Source organism: Pygocentrus nattereri, chromosome 1 (assembly GCF_015220715.1).
Source record: "Pygocentrus nattereri isolate fPygNat1 chromosome 1, fPygNat1.pri, whole genome shotgun sequence".
Taxonomy (NCBI): Eukaryota; Metazoa; Chordata; class Actinopteri; order Characiformes; family Serrasalmidae; genus Pygocentrus; species Pygocentrus nattereri.
In genome coordinates this window covers 30777416-30796209 of record NC_051211.1, presented here as the reverse complement: position 1 = coordinate 30796209, position 18794 = coordinate 30777416, and the positions used below count along the sequence as shown (strand labels likewise).

The window sequence follows — 18794 nt, the reverse complement described above, 5'->3', positions numbered from 1 at the left end:
GTTCATATTTGTTGGAGAATGATGGTGTTCGTTGGAGAGTGTTGGTGTTTGCTTGAGAATGATGGTGTTCGGAGAATGTTGGCATTTGTTGGAGAATGATGGTGTTTGTTATTTGTGAATGTATAGGTTGGTTTGACCAGGCAATATTCTCTTGAGTGCTCTGGAATGTATCATGGATAAATGATAGTATCTGTAACTGTAACAAACACTGGCCTTTTTAAAGAGACTGTTCAGTCATACATGTTGCTAAGAGTGAAATAAAGTGAAACGTCGCCATTTATTAAGATATAAAATTACATGATGCTTGCTTGTTAGTATGTTGTATTTATTTTTAGCTATGTTTGCCTGTTTGGTTGACCTACTCATTTAATGTGTCTTTCAAAAGCTAAGTATCCCCAAATGTTGTATGTGTTTGAAGGCAATTTACTGTAAGACAACAACTTTGTCTGAGAGAATAGCATGAAAATATTCTTTGTATTGACAATGTACTTCATTTTTCTCAAGTGTTATGGGTGATTCCCAGTGAACCCAGGCCTAGAGAACTAGAGAAGAATACGGACTAGGCATGGCCTTTCCCAACATGTGGATGCCCTTCAGCTCTGCCCACCAGCAGAGTTATAATTAACCTTTACATAAAGCGACCATTCCACAAAAACAACTTTCCCCTGACAACCACAGCCTAAATGCTGTACACCATGACATTTACCATGAAAATTGAATCTCCTGAACCAGTGCTTGGGAAGTCACACTTTTATTAATAGGAGTGTGGCATGGACAGATGACTAAATGACATTTCCACTGGAGATGGATTGCCCTCAGCTCCTCTGGCTCATAATGTTGAGAGCTCTTCGTGGGACTTTCTAGTGGTTTGGTGGAGATTGATGGTGTATGGTAGAAAATGATGGTGTTGGCTGGTAAATGCTTGTTTGGAGAAGGTTGGTGTTTGATAAAGAATGATGGTGTTAAATGTTAAGTTGGTGCAACTAGGCAATATCTTTTGACTGATTTTAGCCATTAGAAAGGGACCATTATCTGTGTCTTATTTAAAGGAACAGCTTAGTCAGAAATGCTTATGTTGCTAGCAGTGAATAAATGACTATAGCCACAATATATCATGATGCTAATCACTGGTTACTGTCTTCCATTTATTGATATCTATGTTGACTTATTTGAGCCTACTCCTTTAAAAGGTGTTTGAGACATGTAGCATGTATTAATGTTCAGTAATACTTAATTCTTACTTCTTCTTTCTCAGCACTCTGGAGGTCCCGCCACTCCTCGGTCACATGACTAAAGTCCACCTTGTTCATGGGGACCTTGACATCTCCAATGGCGTCATGTTTAGAGAAACGGTCAAAGTCATACACCGTCATCACCAGGGTTTTTCCTCCCAGCTCTGTGTAAGGAACCTGTGTGCAGCAGAGGGCAGATTATTATGTCATTATATGTTGCATACATGGTGCTCATAATCTCCTCATGTTTTGCACCTTCTGTCTTGTCCTTACTGTATTACTTTATTGTTTATGCTGGACTTCTGATAACCCAAACACTATTGTGTGGTAACAACAAATGGGAAATTGCAATGTGCATTGCCTTGCAAGGCATCCATGATACGCTGGAAGATTGATGAAGAAAACCATTAATTTTGGTGCAGATAGCAAACTGGCTAACACACAAACAGTAAAATCAGACAAGCAGAGATAATTATAATGACCGCTATACTTTTTAATCCAGCCACCTGTCTCACTGCATTCTATACCACCTCTCTTTAATGCATTTATTTATAGTAGGATTGGGAAAAGTGTATTTATAGCATGTATTTAAAGTGTATATATAGCATTTCCTCCATTTTGGAGCTTCAGCTCTGCTCCAAAGAGTCCATGATGTGAAGTTGTGTGTCAGAGGTCACCATAGTTATTCTTAGTGTTATGAGAGCAATGTCTGGAAAAAATGTATTAATTTGCACAAAATATAACTGATTAAACCATTTTTAATTAAGTGTGTGGCGGGCTCTTTTGGAGTAGGTTGCCTTGAGGCAACATTGTGTGGCAATGGAAAAAACAGAGCATCACTAAAGACACAATTTTTTTTTTTATAAATATTTGGTACAAATCAGAACTACACAAATACCATAAATGCTAAAAAAAACACATAATAGTTTTATTTCATAGAAATAGTTTTCGAAAGCTTTTAATCAGAATGCAGAAGCATGTCCTTCATGAACTGCGCCATGCCAAAAAGGGGGTTTAAAAAGCTCACCAGGAGATTATGTGACCAAGTACTAGTTTTTTATGGGCTTTTGCCCTTTGATATTAACCCTTTCATTGTCATTAATTCATCATGCCATTGAAAATTGAAGAAAGTCAGTTTGTTAACCTGAGGCAACACCATGTAATAAAGGGTTAAGAAAAATGAAACTTTTGCAAAGCAAACCAAATTTCATCTCTACCAGAAATTTGCAATATACAATTTTTCATCAGAGTGAATTCCACTAAAACAAAATGCTGAGCCACAGGGCTTTTTTTCCAAGCTAAAACTTGTCTCATTTGGTCTAATCATGGTCATAGTAGGTACAATCAAATGAAAGTGATTGCAAACTGGCAGTAGGAGTCAGAGAAAATGACCTTAAGACCGGACCAGTTTGACACTAGGCTGAACGCAATCAAAGAAAAATCATCCCACATCAGTATTCATGGAAAAGAGAGAAGAGCTCATTTCCAGAGTTTCACAAAGTGTGTGTGCATGCTCTATTCATTTATTTTTTATTTACCTTTGTTTAACCAGGGTTTCACTCTGAGATTACAATCTATTTTGCAATAGATGCAATATATGCCATAAATGTGCATTGTATATGTGTTGATATTGTGCATTAATCACACCTTCAGCTTTGTCCTTGTATCAACCACCGGTCTTATTTACTGCAAGGGTGCAGGAATGGCACTCTGTGTGTGTGTGTGTGTGTGTGTGTGTGTATATGTGTGATCTGATTTGTGATTGCCTCAAAGTGAGCTGTTTTTCAGACAGAACTCATTATACGAGGGAATTGTTCCAACATGGTGACAAACTGCTTGATTGTCCAGAGAGAGAGAGCGATAAGACATCAGGCTGCTATTTTGTCCTTGATACTGAACACACACACACACCCACACACACACACACACACACACACACACACACACACACACACAAACTATACTGCACTCTCCCTACTGTCCTGCATCTTTCAACAATACAATAGATATGTAATATATAATAAATATGCATGTCCTATTTGAGTGTTCTTACACTATAATGTAATTAGAACTATTGTGATTACTCGATTGATCATCTACTACTCAACATTATATATCAGTTAAGATTTGCCTTGTTGATGAATCGGCAGTGATTAGTTGTCAGTTTGCATGTTTATAATGTGTATTTTATATTCTCGTAATATTCTCCTCTTTTTTACTGTAAACAGTTTTTGCTCATTTTATTTTATTATTTGCTCCACTTTAATTGTTTTGCCTTGAATACACAGTCAAATGAATAAGTAGTTTACTTCATTACTAATATTGCTAAAAAACAGCAGTAAATGTAATGGTCTTTAGACAAAAAAAGAACAGGGTTCCCCTGACAATAGCAACTAGTTGCAGATGCAAAATAGGCAGTATGGGCCAATAAAAACTTGGTTTTTATCTGACACATCGTGAAAGCTGCAAGAGTCACCAAACAGGAACACTGAGACTTTTGAAGAGGGTCACCTAGCGGATAAGAGAATATCATCATGCCTCTGATACACGCTGCAAATATAAATGCAATCATGCACCCCTTCCATCCTCATTCACCTGACACTGGGTGCAGAAAGTCTAATCCAGCCTTTGTATTGATGTAAACATTCTCACATTTTTATAACATACATTACCAGGTAAAAATACATCGTCTACAGTGTGTATTACTGTATCCATAGCCTCAAAATAGTTTCATTTAAACAATTCTATCCATAGAATTTTATCTAATTAACAATTTTACAGTATTTTAACCATCGACCACAACAATTTATTTTAATAAACAATAAAAGAGTGTTTTTATGCATATACTAAAAACAGTTCAATCTAACAACTCTTTCAATGTGTTTAGGTCATAAACTAAAAAAACAAAAGCTATACCCAAAGAGTAAGAACAGCTTTTTGTTCAAAAACAATTTCAGAGTGTTTTTAGCTACACACTAACACAATTTCATGTACATTTATTTACAGTGATTTTATCCATTGCCTAAAATGTTAGTGTTTAAACGAATAACAATTTAATCTGATTTTTAGTGCTGTGATCACAAACAAAACCGATTTAATTTAAAAATAATTTGTACCCATGGATTCAAATGTTTTCATTGAAAAATAATATGCAATAAAATGGAATAAAATAAAAACTAAAAAATGGAATAAAAATAATTATATCTAAATTGCTAATTATCAATTTCTTAAGAAAAAAAGTACATGAATTTTAGAATACTATAAGAGTGTGTTTTTATACATTTCTAACTATAAAAATGTCATCTATGAACAATTTGCACCCATAGCATAAGTGCACTGGTATCTCTCCATGCAAAGTATATTAAAAATGACAGTCATTATTTACTATTCACCATTTGGCCAGAATATAAACAAACATCTGCTCCCGTTTACCTCCACTGAAGTGTATTGACACAATAATGCAGTGGAAATAAAGGGAGACTGAGTCAGGTTCGGGATGAAACACACCTGCTGCCGAGCAAATGCTGCATCTGTGAGGATTCTTAATAGCTATGAGAGGGTTTATCATGCGTACTACTTTTTTTCATACCTCGGTCTATCACAGGCTTGTTAATGCACCAGCTGCTTGCAGTTAAAATGAAGCATATAGTGCAGTAGACTCTGAACACGAACAACAGAAGGCTAATGACAGATTTGGAGGACAGTAAAAATCAGGCCTGCAGAAACAGAAGATTTTGAATCCTTTAGTAACAGGTGGTTAATGAGGTTGGAGGTAAAGATGGGTGATCATTTTTTCTATTTGAATGTGCTTGTTTTTAAAGAAATGGAAAACTAAAAGAAAAGAAATGGTTCCCCTACCAAAATCTGATTAGCTGAGCAACATTCAAAGTCTTTGTAAAATACTTAACATCCATATGTTCGACTAAACACAGCAGTTGTTATTTTGCGTTAATGCACCAAGATGCATAATGCATAGACATTTGCATTAAACAAATTTAATTCCTTGGCAGAAGAATCATTTACTGTAGTTATATAATGTCATATTATTACATATAATTGAAAGAAATGAAACATGGGTTGATCTATCTGAACATCTGTTGATTTATACCACTAACACTGATATATAGATCAGTGGGATACACCTATGTGGTTATGATACACCCAGTTCCATAGTTACAGTAGACACATTTCCATGAATGTGTTACACCCATTTCCATGGTTTTGATACTCCCATTTAAATGGTCACAATACACCATTTTCCATAGTTACAATTTTTTAAAAATATATTTGCAGTATAACATTTTCCATAGTTATACAACACTAATTTCAATAGTTGCATAACACCTACTTCCATGGTGATAGTACACACACATCTATGGTTACAGTACATTCATTTCTATGGTTACAGTACACCACTTCTGTGGTTACAATACACCCATTTTCCATAGTTACACTACAATCACTTCTGTGGTTACACTACATCCATTTCCATAGTTACACTACATCCATGCTGACAGTTAGGCTACACCCACTTGCACTAAATGCATTACACTTAACATCACACACACCTATTTTTAAGATTACATTACACCCATTTCCATGGCTACACAATACCTATTTCTATGGTTAGAGTAGATTTTTTGAAAAACGATTACTGGATAAATTATTTTATAGTAAAATGACACAATAAAAAAGTGAAATATTGTAAAATCTTGAACAAGAGATAATAATGTTCAAGTTGTGTAGCTGCTCATTACAAAATAAGCAGGGAAATGAGGTGACTTTAGCTAACATTAGCCAACACTGCTATTAACTGTTGCTATACATCACTAGGTTTTGTTAACCCACTAGTAAGTAGCTCCTATAACAACAGTTAGCTTACTAACAGTCATAATTAACCAATAGAACACAAAAGGGAGTGTTATAGGGGTGATGCTATTCATAATAACGCCTCAAGTGTTCCACTTCTTACTGCAAAATAAAGGAAAATGTAAAGCAACTTTGCATCAAATGTTCTTGAACACTGGCAATACCTTCTGCCAAAAAAGGCCTTCTACATTACTGACAGAACCAGAAAACTGAGGCAATATCAGGTTCAGCTCAGATTTCTCAGTATTTATAAGGTTAACCTGAATGTGGTTTTGATGCTGCTTACCTTGAAAGTGAACTGCTCGTTGAAGGTGGGGTTCAGGGTCTTCCGGTGGACTTTAGTCTCAAACTTCTTCTTCTTGTCTGGCAGCAGGTAGACCTTTACATAGGGGTCAGAGGTGCCACCCATGTCCATGGCGGGCAATTCAGCCGCCTGGATGATCCCCACTATGAGCTGGAGGCCAGAGGTCAAAAGTGAAATACTGGTCAGGTTAACAATATAGCAATATAGCAAGCTAGTTCTTTTATGTCCCTTAAAATACCTCTACTTACATTTAGTATAATTACGTTTTACTTTTACTCTTTTTATGTCCTTACAAGCTTATAACCCACCAACCAGCTTTGTGGCAACTGTACACTCACCTCAAACCATGTGTAGCTGTTAAATAATCTCAAATCTGCTTGCTTATATGTTTTCACTGACATTATATGATGCACTGTTTTCTATAAATATCAACAAAAGTAGAAGCTTCAGGGGGGCTGCTACTGTTTTTATCTATATGACATAATTCTGCCCACTGTTACAGATAACAAGATGTCATATAAGAGAAATATATTGTGTATATAATGGTGATACTACATTTTGGTTTTAATGATATACTTTTTTGGCATCCAGAGCCTAGTTGTTAATTGCAGTGTATGCTGTAAAAATGGTAAAATAAAAATATTACTTCATGTGGTAAACAAGGTTTTTAAGTCATTCTTTCAGTACAGAGTAGTAGCACACAGGAAACTTGGGCTCGTTAACTTCATTAATGCTAACATGCTAACTTTATTAATGCTATCTTATTAACTTAACTAATATGTTAAATAACTATACTAAAGCATGGGTTCATCAATGCTACTATTGCTAATGTATTAGCATTAATATGCCAAATCAATAACTTTATTAAAGCATGGGTTTGTTGGTGTTATCACTGCCATTGTATTAGCATTATTATTGCTAACTCAATAACCTTAATGACTATAGGTTCGTAAATGCTATTAATGCCAACATATTACTGACCTATTAACCTTGTAAATGTTAACCTATTAACTTCATTATAACTATATAACTTCATATAACTTTGATAATGCTATATTATTATTATCCTTTATTGATGTGAGGAGAGCATGTGATGACTTAGACATGCAGTTAGCATCATGCTAATTGGTGCGGTATAAGCTTTTATTTCTTGTTAGTCGCATTAGCCTCATAGCTCCAGAGTAAAGCTGAAGAAGCAAACTTCAGTCACCAAACATGAGTTGGCTGGTCGACTACGTTTGGGAAATAAAGCGAGGAAATTGGCGAAGCTTGAAACAGGTGATGTCAGACTGTGCTCTCTCTTCAGTAGCTGATCTACATGCTAAAGCCTGACTGACCCGCTGTTCTCCATGAAACTGTCATGCCTTTTCAAAGGGGTCAATCAACATGGTGTCACACACTGACCACTCATACAGATTACTCGACGAACGCTATGAAGCTGCTCTCTCTCTTTCTACATCTCTCACTTTTCTCCCTCTTTTCCTCATTCTCTCCCTTCATCCTCCACTCTTACTTCCTACTCTCTAACTTTCTATATCTCCTGCTCTCTCTACTTTTCTCACTCCTTTTCTCCATCTCTCTATACATCTCTCACTCCCTCTATCTCGTTTCCTCCCACTCTGCCTCTTTTCCTCTCACTCTCTCTTTGTCTCCAACTCTCTCCTGCTCTCTCTCCATCTCAATCTCTTTCACTACCTCAACCTCACTCCTTCTCTTTGTCTGTCATTCTTTCTTGCCCTCTCATTCTGCTTTCTGCTCTCTGTGTGCCACTCAATCTTCCTCTCTCTCTCATTATACTTTCTGTCTTCTTTATCTTTCTCTCATGCTGTATTCTGTTCTAATATATGCAGTGCCAATCTGTCGCTGTAAGTTTTTTTACTTGCTTAAGTAAAGCCCTCCCACTGAGGTCTGACTGGATAAATGTACAAACAATTAGGGAGTCACTTTTTTATCAAAAGAAGGAAGAAGATATTTAAAGAGGAATAACACTGCATAGCTAAATGTTTTTTCTGTAATACTGCTTTACCATCTTCAACATTGCATATAAAAACTCAGAAGACACATGGCTGGTCTCAGAAGACACATTCACTGGTGGTTTTGGATAGTAAATACAATAGCTACAATTGTGTTGCAGGCATTGCACCCACTGGTTCCCTTCACCCCCACTATAAAGAAATCTGAGTCATTAACCCTTTAAAATCCCAGACTATTTATATATTCAGGCTCAGTATTCAGTAACTTCAGGGATGTTAGTACAAACCAGAAGAACTAGACTAGCTCTAACCCTAGAGCTATTCTTAGGTTACAGAAGTGTGTAATAAAACTTTGGTCCCACCAATGCCCATTTAAGAGGTTAAGTTTGTAGTTTTTACAAATGAACCATTTCACACCAAATCACAAATTCGTCTTTAATCTTTTCATCTTCTTAGGATTATCCATGACTTTAGTAGTTGTCATTTAGATTTCACCACAGACAGATTAACGCTGTCAACCAGATTTCACCACACATATCAAGCTGTTAGCTAGCTTTCATCTGCTCCTCAAAGTGTATTAGACTTTCACCAGAAATGCTGTCATTTTCAGCACACACACACACACACACACACACACACACACACACACACACCTACACACACACACACACACTCACTCACACACACACACACACACACACACACACACACACACACACACACACACACATCCAGCTCGGCTGTCGACTTCATTCATGAAGACATGAATGAGTTGTGACTGGTCAAAAGCCAAAACTGGACAGACCCTGAATATCGGATTATCTAAAAATAAGTGATGGAGCATGACATTTCCTCAATGTCAAGACAAAAGGCAGAGAGGTTTATTACAGAAAGTGAAAATGAAACGGTTTCTGTAAATGTGATATATACTTTTTTAGGGGCTGCTTCAACATGCTGCAAGGTGCAAGGTGTAAGATCCATTGGTGCCCCTGGACATTGGACTTATGATGCCTCTTCTCCATTAAATCTGAAAATCTGCATCCCGCTGACACACGTATTCATAGCTAGTAGATGTAAGACCCTCCCACAGCTTGCTGGAGAGTTGTCTTCATGCTTCACTAAATACTGAACTAACATTAACTCCTCAGCTAAGGCCTACACACTTAGAAAAGATGGATCTTCAGTGGTTCTTTTGTAATGAACTCTATGTAGTTCTACATAGAACCACTTCATGCTTCATGATCATTTAAATTCGTTTTTCATAATGATACTGCTTATTGCTTATTTACAGCTGGTTTTAGTCGGAAACTGTCAAGCCTGTTGTGTGCAACAAACTAGATTTGAAACAAACTGAATGTTTGCTCCCTTCCTGGATCAGGGCCTTGTCGTGGCGGAAGGGCTTGTGTGGTCTAGGGATCTTCAGAGCTAAGTCGTCAGGAGCAATATGCTCCTGGTAGGGTCTCCCAGGGCGAACAGGTCTGGAGTGAAGACCCAGACTAACAAGATCCAAAGTTCCCCATGCATATCGTGCACAAAAAAATTTGTACCCTGCTCGGGAAAGGGTCACCAGGACCTACCCCTGGAGCCAGGTCTGGGGGTAGTGCTCCACGACGAGCGCCTGGTGGCCGGGCAGCCCACGTAACCCGGCTGGGCTCAGCCCGAAGAGGCAACATGGGGAGGCCATGTGGGCCCACCACCCGCAAGGTCCAGCATGGGGGAGCGGTGCAGTGCCATATTGGCAGTGAGAGATTGCAGGGAGGCCCTAGGTGACCTAGGCCCCTGCAGCAGAAACTAACTCTTGGTACATGGAATGTAACCTCACTGGGGGGGAAGGAGCCAGAACTTGTGCAGGAGGTTGAGAGGTACCAACTAGATATATTTGGGCTCACCTCCACCCACAGTGTCGGCTCTGGAACCAGACTCCTGGATAGGGGTTGGTCTCTCTCCTACTCAGTGGTTGCACAGGGTGAGAGGTGCCAGGCGGGTGTGGGGATACTGACAATTCCCTGGCTGGTGACCATGCAGTTGGAGTTTGTCCTGGTGGACGAGAGGGTCGCCTCAATGCAACTTAAAATCGCAGAGAGGAAAACTTTGACTTTTGTCTGTGCTTATGCACCAAACAACAGGTCAGAGTATTTGGGCTTCTTGGAGCGAGTGGGCGGGGTTCTGGAAAGGGTCCTGCCTACAGACTCCATAGTCCTACTGGGAGACTTCAATGCTCATGTTGGCAATGACTGGGAGACCTGGAGAGGCGTGATTGGGAAGAACGGCCTGCCCGATCTAAACCTGAATGGTGAATTGTTATTGGACTTCTGTGCCAGGCATGGATTGTAACGAACACCAAGTTCGAACACAAGGATGTTCATAAGTGTACATGGTACCAGAGCTCCTTGGGTCAATGATCGACTTTGTTGTCGTCTCATCTGACTTGGGACCATATGTTCTGGACACTAGGGTGAAGCTAGCTGTCAACTGATCACTGGTGGTGAGTTGGATCAGATGGCAGGGACGACTGATGGTCAGATCTGGTAGGCCCAAGCGAATAGTGAGGGTGTGCTGGGAACGACTGTCGAAGGCCCCTGTGCGGAATGATTTCAACTCCCACCTCCGGGAGAGCTTTTCTCACATCCCAGAGGAGGAAGGGGACATGGAGTCTGAATGGACCCTGTTCAAAACCTCCATTGTGGAAGCTGCCAGACGTAGCTGTGGCCAAAAGCTTGTGGGTGACTGTCGGGGCGGTAACCCAAGAACCTCCTGGTGGACAGCGGTGGTGAGGGAGGCTGTCAAGCTGAAGAAAGAGGCCTTTAGGGAATTGTTGGCCCGACGGACTCCCGATTCAGCAGATAGGTACCGACAGGCTGAAAAGGTGGCATCTGCAATGGTGGCAGAAACAAAATACAGGGCATGGGAGGAGTTTGGTGAGGCCTTGGAAAAAGACTTTCGTTCGGCCTCAAAGAGGTTCTGGACAACTGTCCGGCGACTCAGGAGGGGTCGGGGTGGCTGCGCCCAAACTGTATTCGGCAAGGGTGGAGAAACTCTGACTTCGAACAAGGATATTGTCGGTCGGTGGAAGGAGCACTTTGAGGAACTTCTTAATCCAGGAGACGTGCCTCCCTCACGGGAGTCAGAGTTTCTGGGCTTCTGGGGTGTCAAGTTCCATTTCCCTGGTGGAGGTCACTGAGGTAGTTGGTAAGCTCCTCAGTGGCAAGGTACCGGAGGTGGATGAGATTCGTCCAGAAATGCTTAAGGCTCTGGATATTGTGGGGCTGTCATGGCTACCATGCCTCTGCAATATGGCATGGACCTCAGGAACAGTCTCCCTTGGACTGGCAGACTGGGGTGGTGATCCCTATTTTTAAAAAGGGGGACCAGAGGGTCTGTGCCAATTATCACACTGCTCAGCCTCCCTGGGAAAGTCTAAGTCTAGATAGATAGATACTTTATTGATCCCGAAGGAAATTTAGTCTATTTCTTTTCCGAAATTTTGTAAAGCTGCTTTGTGACAACATCCGTTGTAAAAAGCGCTATACAAATAAATTTGATTTGATTCGATTTGATTTGATATGCAAACGTGCTGGAAAGGAGACTCTGACCGATAGTTGAACCTCAGATTGAGGAGGAAAAATGTGGATTCCGTCTCGGTCGTGGAACAATGGATCAGCTTTTCACCCTCTCACAGATTGTTGAGGGAGCATGGGAGTTTGCCAACCCAGTCTACATGTGTTTTGTGGACTTCGAGATATCTTGTGGGAGGTCCTCCGGGAGTATGGGGTACTACTCCGGGCTATCCAATCTCTGTACTCCCGGAGTGCGAGCTGTGTCCATATACTCGGCAGACTCTTTCAGTGTTAGCGTTGAACTCCGCCAGGGTTGTGCTCTGTCTCCACTCTTGTTCGTGATATTTATGGACAGAGTGTCAGGGCGTAGCCGAGGTCAGGAGGTCATTATGTGTGGAGGCCGGAGGGTGGCGTCTCTGCTATTTGCAGACGATGTTGTTCTTTTGGCGGAATCACATGGATGCCTCCAGCGCTCGCTGGAGCGGTTTGCAGCTGAGTGTGAAGCGGTTGGTATGCGGATCAGCACCTCCAAGTCTGAGTCTTGGTCTTGGTCCATGGTCTTGGCCTGGAAAAGGATGGCGTGTCCACTCCAGGTAAGGGGAAAGGACCTGCCCCAGGTGGAGGAGTTTAAGTATCTTGGGGTCTTGTTCACGAGTGACGGGAAGAGGAATCGTGAGATCGGCCGTAGGTTGGGACAGGCAGCAGCAGTAATGCGGTCACTGTACCGGACTGTAGTGGTGAAGAGGGAGCTGAGCCATAAGGCAAAGCTCTCTGTTTACTGGTCGATCTACATCCCAACCCTCACCTATGGTCATGAGCTGTGGGTAATGACAGAAAGAATGAGATCACGAATACAAGCGGTGGAAATTAGCTTTCTTCGTTGGGTGGCGGGCTACACGCTATGTGATAGAATGAGGAGCTCGGTCATCTGGGAGGAGCTCAGAGTAGAGCCACTACTCCTCCGCATTGAGAGGAGCCAGCTGAGGTGGTTCGAGCATCTGATCCGGATGCCCCCTGGACGCCTCCCGGTGGGAGTGTTCCCCAGGGTCGTCCTAGGACCCACTGGAGGGATTATGTCTCCAAGTTGGCCTGGGAGTGGCTTGGGGTCCCCGGGAATGAGCTGGAGGAAGTTGCGGGGGACAGGGTCATCTGGGATTCTCTGCTCTCCCAACTGCTACCGCGACCCTGTCTGGACTAGCGGTCAACGATGTTGATGAATGTTTGCTTAGTGTCCTCTAGTGTCTGCTAGTGCTCTTGGTGTCCCTAGACATTTGGTGCCCCTGGGCAGCCACCAAAGTCACCCATTTGGTAGATCCTGTCATGGCACGCTGTATGCTGCTATGATAGAATCTGTGATTGTAGCACTCTGGTTGCAATGCACCTTTTAAATGGCTTTTAAAGTGATAGTTTCAGCGCCTTCAGCAGACTACACTGAACAGTGCTCGCAGGAGATCTATGGATCAATCAATGAGCAGCAAACTAACAAAAGTGGACACTTTCAGTTCTCCTTAAGAGCTTCCACTGTAACAAGAATCCATAAACTGTATGAACGACAATCATGGAGTAATTTAATCATTAACTATATATATGAGATATATTATATTTACACTTAGTGTTTCTCTCACTACATGTTGATGATAAAAATTAGAAATTGCGTTCGCATGTGGTTTTCATGTTCAGGTTCACATGAAACCTGCGTTTACATCATGAAAGTAATGTTATTGAATTATTGACATTAATAAATTAAATCTGATGGTTTATTATATAGCTATAACAACATGTTCTAGTTTTATTTCTAGGTCAAATAATATGAGAAAATAATATGAGTAATCATGATTAACTACACAAAATGATATGATTTATTGTGATTAACTATCCCAATCATTTGATTTATATGCAATATCGCAAAGTTCTTCTCTAACTAGGGCATACAAATGCTGTGAATAGCTTGTATCTACTCTGCTAGAAAAAAACAGCCTATGTTGTCTTTTGGATGCTGGTATGCTGGTCAAACAGCATGAATGTGCTAGGTGACCAGCTAGACTAGCATCAGACCAGCATAGACCAAGCAGGGTAGGTAGCGTTAGCATATCTAATTTGTGTGATTATTTGTGTGATGGAGGTAGACAGTAATGTTAGCACAGTTAAGACAGGCTTGTGTTTTTTTGAGACATAGGTAGGAGGCCAGGCCTGATGGGATTTTATCCATAATAACCTGTTCCCGGCTCTGCATGCCATCAAAGCATTTCACAACTTGAGGAGAGGGAAAGATACTGCTGCATTTCTTGTCCTCAGCGGGTTAGCTGCACACAATTTGTCTACACCAGGTTGAGTGCTGTCAGCTGAAATGACTGGTAGCAAAAGAAATTTTAGGTTGAAACAACTTTTGGATGAAGAAAATATGTTTCTAATTTGGTGTGAAGTAAAAATGCTGAGTATACAAGCTGCTGAGATATCATGCTAGCTGTTAGTGAGCTAGTGGATAAAACCTCAAATACCTTGTCGCTGATCTGTCTCATAGACATATGTCTCTGTCATATTTCTTGCTCATTTAAGCTAAGGATATGTGAGAAAAACTGCCAATTCGATTAGTAAGTGCAGAGTGGGGCTATTGTCAATACACTGTTTGTTATTTTAGTCTATTTAAATAGAGTCGCTGTAAAAATTTTCATTTCGTGAAATAAAAAGCACGGTCTGGTTTGAAACTGCAGTCAGGTGGCTCTGCTTATCTTGTGGTGAGCAAAAATGTCCCAAGGCCAATATGCATATATTAATGTATATTTCTACATACTCACCACAAGCAAACTAACATGCCTGCACATGTAATTGATGTGACTTTTATTCGTCAAGTGATGTGACTGGCTACTACCAGTGGGGTGACTATTAGAGTTAGGCCTCAGTTTGTACCATAAATATCATAACTTATTAAAAACAAGGAAAAATGCCAATATGATGATGCTAATTTCTGCTAGTGCTCCTATGGGTTTTTAATTGAATATGGAACTTGGTAAGACTGCAGCTTGTATTGACTGTCAGTGACATATCTACAGCTTTCAGAAAGAGTGTAATGATGTTTTTTCTCATGAAATTGATTCCAACCATTGTAAATCAAATGTGATCAGCTAATTGACCTGTCACTTCCTAATTGTGTTGGCAGTTAATCTAGTGTATAAGGCCTTCAGTCCAGCTCCTGAAGGCCTAACCAATGGGAGGATTCTCTTAGCATTACTACAATACTTGCAAAGTTTGAATACACAAACTATGATGATTATATTAAATTAAAAATATCTACTAAAATCTACAGACATATTTTTGGTGACACTTTATTTTGAGTGGTCCTCTTTAGATTAAACAAACACTCAACAGACTCTCAGTAATGTCAGAAACATATGAGGGTTAAGTTAGGATTAGCATTATGGCCAGGATTAGGGTTGAGGTTTACAAAGGTTATGAGGGTTAACGTATTAACATTTTCAGAGGCTCAAAAATAATTGGACAGTCAGCTGTCCCATGACCAGGCATGTATTATCATTTCACTTACAAGGCAGCAGATAAAACGTCTAGAGTTTAGTTCAAGTGTGACATTTGCATTTGGAATCTGTTGGAATTTGGACTCTCTGGTAGACGACTAAAATAATAATAACTTTGTCAACATCCAAACATTTATAGACCTGACTGTATATGTTTTTCCTGTATTTATCTGCTGTTAGTAGCCTGGGTTTGGTGTGCTTAATTATTTGACTTTTAACTATTGAATACTGATTAAATAACTTGTTACTGTTTCATTGCTGATAATTGAAAATATTGAAAATATCAATTTCTTCCATTGCTTAGTTCATACCTCCTATCCTTTGTCTCCTAGCCTCATGAGGTTAACCCACAATGCTGTTAATTCAGCTAGCATCAGTGTGACTTTTCCCCATGCAGCATCTCTCATTGTTTCCCCTCTATACCCCACCTACCCTGCTCTACTGGGCTGGAAAAGCTAGATTACCCTCAAACAATGGCGAGGCTTAGTTGAGTCTTCCCTGTTGTGGCTATATCTTCCTCTCCATCCCGGTTACTCATATCCTTCTCTGTAGGACTGCTTTATTGTGCTTAAACACATACACTGCAGAAATGTGGTTGGCTTCTGCATTCTCTGGTGTGTTTTTTAAATGTGTGTGTCTGGTTTATTTGAGCTGAATCTGGGTCATGCTGATGCTGGCTGGGTGGTTTTGTATCCGTTATAGCTGTGTTTGAGGCTCCAGCCTGTGCAGAATAGGCCTACCATGATCATGTAATTTTAGCTGATGATTAACTGCCATGAAAGTAAATAAAATTATCGACTGAACTGTATTTTTAGGTTTATTGTATGCAACTCTGAAAGGACAAGTCAAACTGAGTAATTAGCCATCTTGTTTCCTAGCTGTTGATACATAGTAGCTCCCACTGTAAATATAGCTCAAGTTCAAATGAAACAAACATAACTCACTGCTGCCCTCTAAAGGTATTATTTACACCTTTAAATTATTTTAAGTACTTTTAAGTACTTTCTAAGCACTATGAGCTGCTCAAGAGTGAAGAATATATATATATATATATATATATATATATATATATATGTATTCTGTTGCTGTTAATTATGCAATTATGCCAATCAAATAAACACACTGTGTATTTATAATTATGTAATATAAATAAAATATATACTACTGTTACTGTGTAACTGCTGTAATTTTTTAAGACCAACTTTTACAGCACTAGAAACTGGAGTGACAGATGACAGGTAAGCTATGGAAGAAAGACTGCTGGGTCTATATGAATATATCCAGCTGGTTACATTAAGAAAAAAAGGAAGAAAGACTGAATCATTAAGCTTCTAGAAGTTTAAATATTGTGTGTGTGTGTGTGTGTGTGTGTGTGTGATGGCTGGGAGTAGATAATCTGACTCTGTCAGGTTTGTTTATGGAGGTTAGCTGCTGGTGGAGTTGCTCCACTTTCACGCACTGCCTCAATTATCTGCCAGCTAACATCTGCCAAGAGGATATTTATCAGCTCCTCAACACACACACACACACACACACACACACACACACACACACACACACACACACACACACACACACACACACAGAGGTGGGGAATATAAGAAAGAGCAAAGAATTATTGAGGGAGAAAGAAAAAAGAAGAGAGGGGGAAGAAAGAGAGAAAGAGAGAAAGAGAGAAAAGAGAGAGAAAGAGTGAGTAGAGTAATAGGAAACCTGAGTTGATCCTTCACTTTATTGAGTGCTCCTGACTCAGTGACTGAGTGATTTTGCTGACTGATATTGCGCAGACACTGACGGAGTTTAGAAAGAATGTGTGATGTTCTGCATGCCCTCTTTTGGAAGCACATGATTTAAATGAAAACATGTTTTGGAAAAAACTCTGGACATCAAAATAAAAGAAAAAAAATGTCTGAATGTGAATGTGATACCCAGCCATGTAATTAATTATACAATTATGTAGTGACACATAGATATTTAAATACAATTATGTAAGTTAAGTCAATGTAAATCATATGTAATTAACTGTATGTGGAGGAAAGTTTAGAGTTTAGAAAAATATTGAGTATTAAATCCCCAACCTTAGTCCAAATGTACTAGATCAGCCAAAACATGTTTCGTGTCTGAAATTTGCTTCTTTTGTTTTGTACTGGAGCTACAAGGCAAAAGTAGCTATATGGTTTTGTCCAATTCCCACCTATTACCTAGTTCTCCCCCTGTTACATAGTGCTAACAAGCTTTGAGGGAGAAGGCCCTGAGATACGTGGAGTGCTTCTCGACTGCTGATGACTCAACACGCTGGAAGGTGAACACTAAATATTAATTCTATCAAGTTCTCTACATCAGCTCTCTCTCATTGGCTCACGTTGCAATGAATATTCTAATTGTCATACAGTGTCAGAAATCACATAGTCACGTCTATTTGAGCTTACTTCACTACTCAACACAGCTTGAGGCAAGCGTTTTATGGCATGCAGTTAACGCCATGCTAATAAGCTTCCATTACTTTTAGCTACATTAGCCCAGTAGCTTCAGTGCCAAACAAAAGAAGCACAATTCGGACATACATCTTTCCATAATACTTGATCAAACATTGTACAAAACAGTAACATGAAAACCAATTATGCTGGACACTTTAGACACAAAAAAATGAAATTACTCTGTTTACAAAATGACTTTATTCTATTAATTCTCACAAAAAAAATCTCTCACAACATACAGTGAAAAACTCTCCAGAAAACAACCTTACCGTGTTCTCGGTGAAATTGTAATCCAAGGAATACTGTAATTTGCCTAGTTTTTCCTGCTCCTTAGGCTCCGCCTCCTTCTCGTTCTCTGTCAGCCCTGTTTCCACTTCATCTTCGTCCTTCAGGGCCTGAAGGAGACACCCAGCCAACAGTCAGTCCGGCCACAGCTGATCGCCAGCCTGCTGCCCGGAACCAGCCTGCTTGCAATGTAGGGGGCCAAGCACTAAAAACACCACAGCGGTTAACACCAGGACATGCTCGGTGATGGATTTAGCCTTGGGCTGTGAAACCCCACCCCATCCCCAGTGTCAGTCTGTGGGTCCCTAAACTACTCAAAGTGGAGGTAAGTTTGGGAGGGGGAAGGGCAGATCAAGTGCAGTGCTAGAGGATGAGTGTAATGCAGTGTAATACAAAAGACATTCCACCAGTAGATCTTTTTGTACTTGCATAAATTCTCAAAGTATACATGGATGGAACATTACAAATTATTCATTGTTATTTAAATTAGAATTAAAATCTTGTATACTATCCACATTAATGTCAGTAAGTGTGAAAGACTTTACAAGCCAATGAGCTGAGAAGCAG

At 39.9% G+C, this 18794-nt stretch overlaps 1 protein-coding gene across 4 annotated transcripts in view; it reads right to left on the bottom strand.

Moving 5' to 3' along the window:
- The window catches only part of syt1a (synaptotagmin Ia), a 393465-nt gene that overhangs the window by 16806 nt on the left and 357865 nt on the right, over nt 1-18794 (bottom strand). For 3 of the 4 annotated variants that reach the window (XM_017709110.2, XM_017709112.2, XM_017709111.2), the window contains 3 exons: nt 18212-18337; nt 6388-6555; nt 1242-1409 (listed from right to left, as the gene is read on the bottom strand). In XM_017709110.2, coding sequence (XP_017564599.1) covers nt 1242-1409; nt 6388-6555; nt 18212-18337 — 462 coding nt within the window. The remainder of the gene's footprint in view (nt 1-1241; nt 1410-6387; nt 6556-18211; nt 18338-18794) is intronic. The other variant, XM_017709113.2, reaches the window with a different exon arrangement.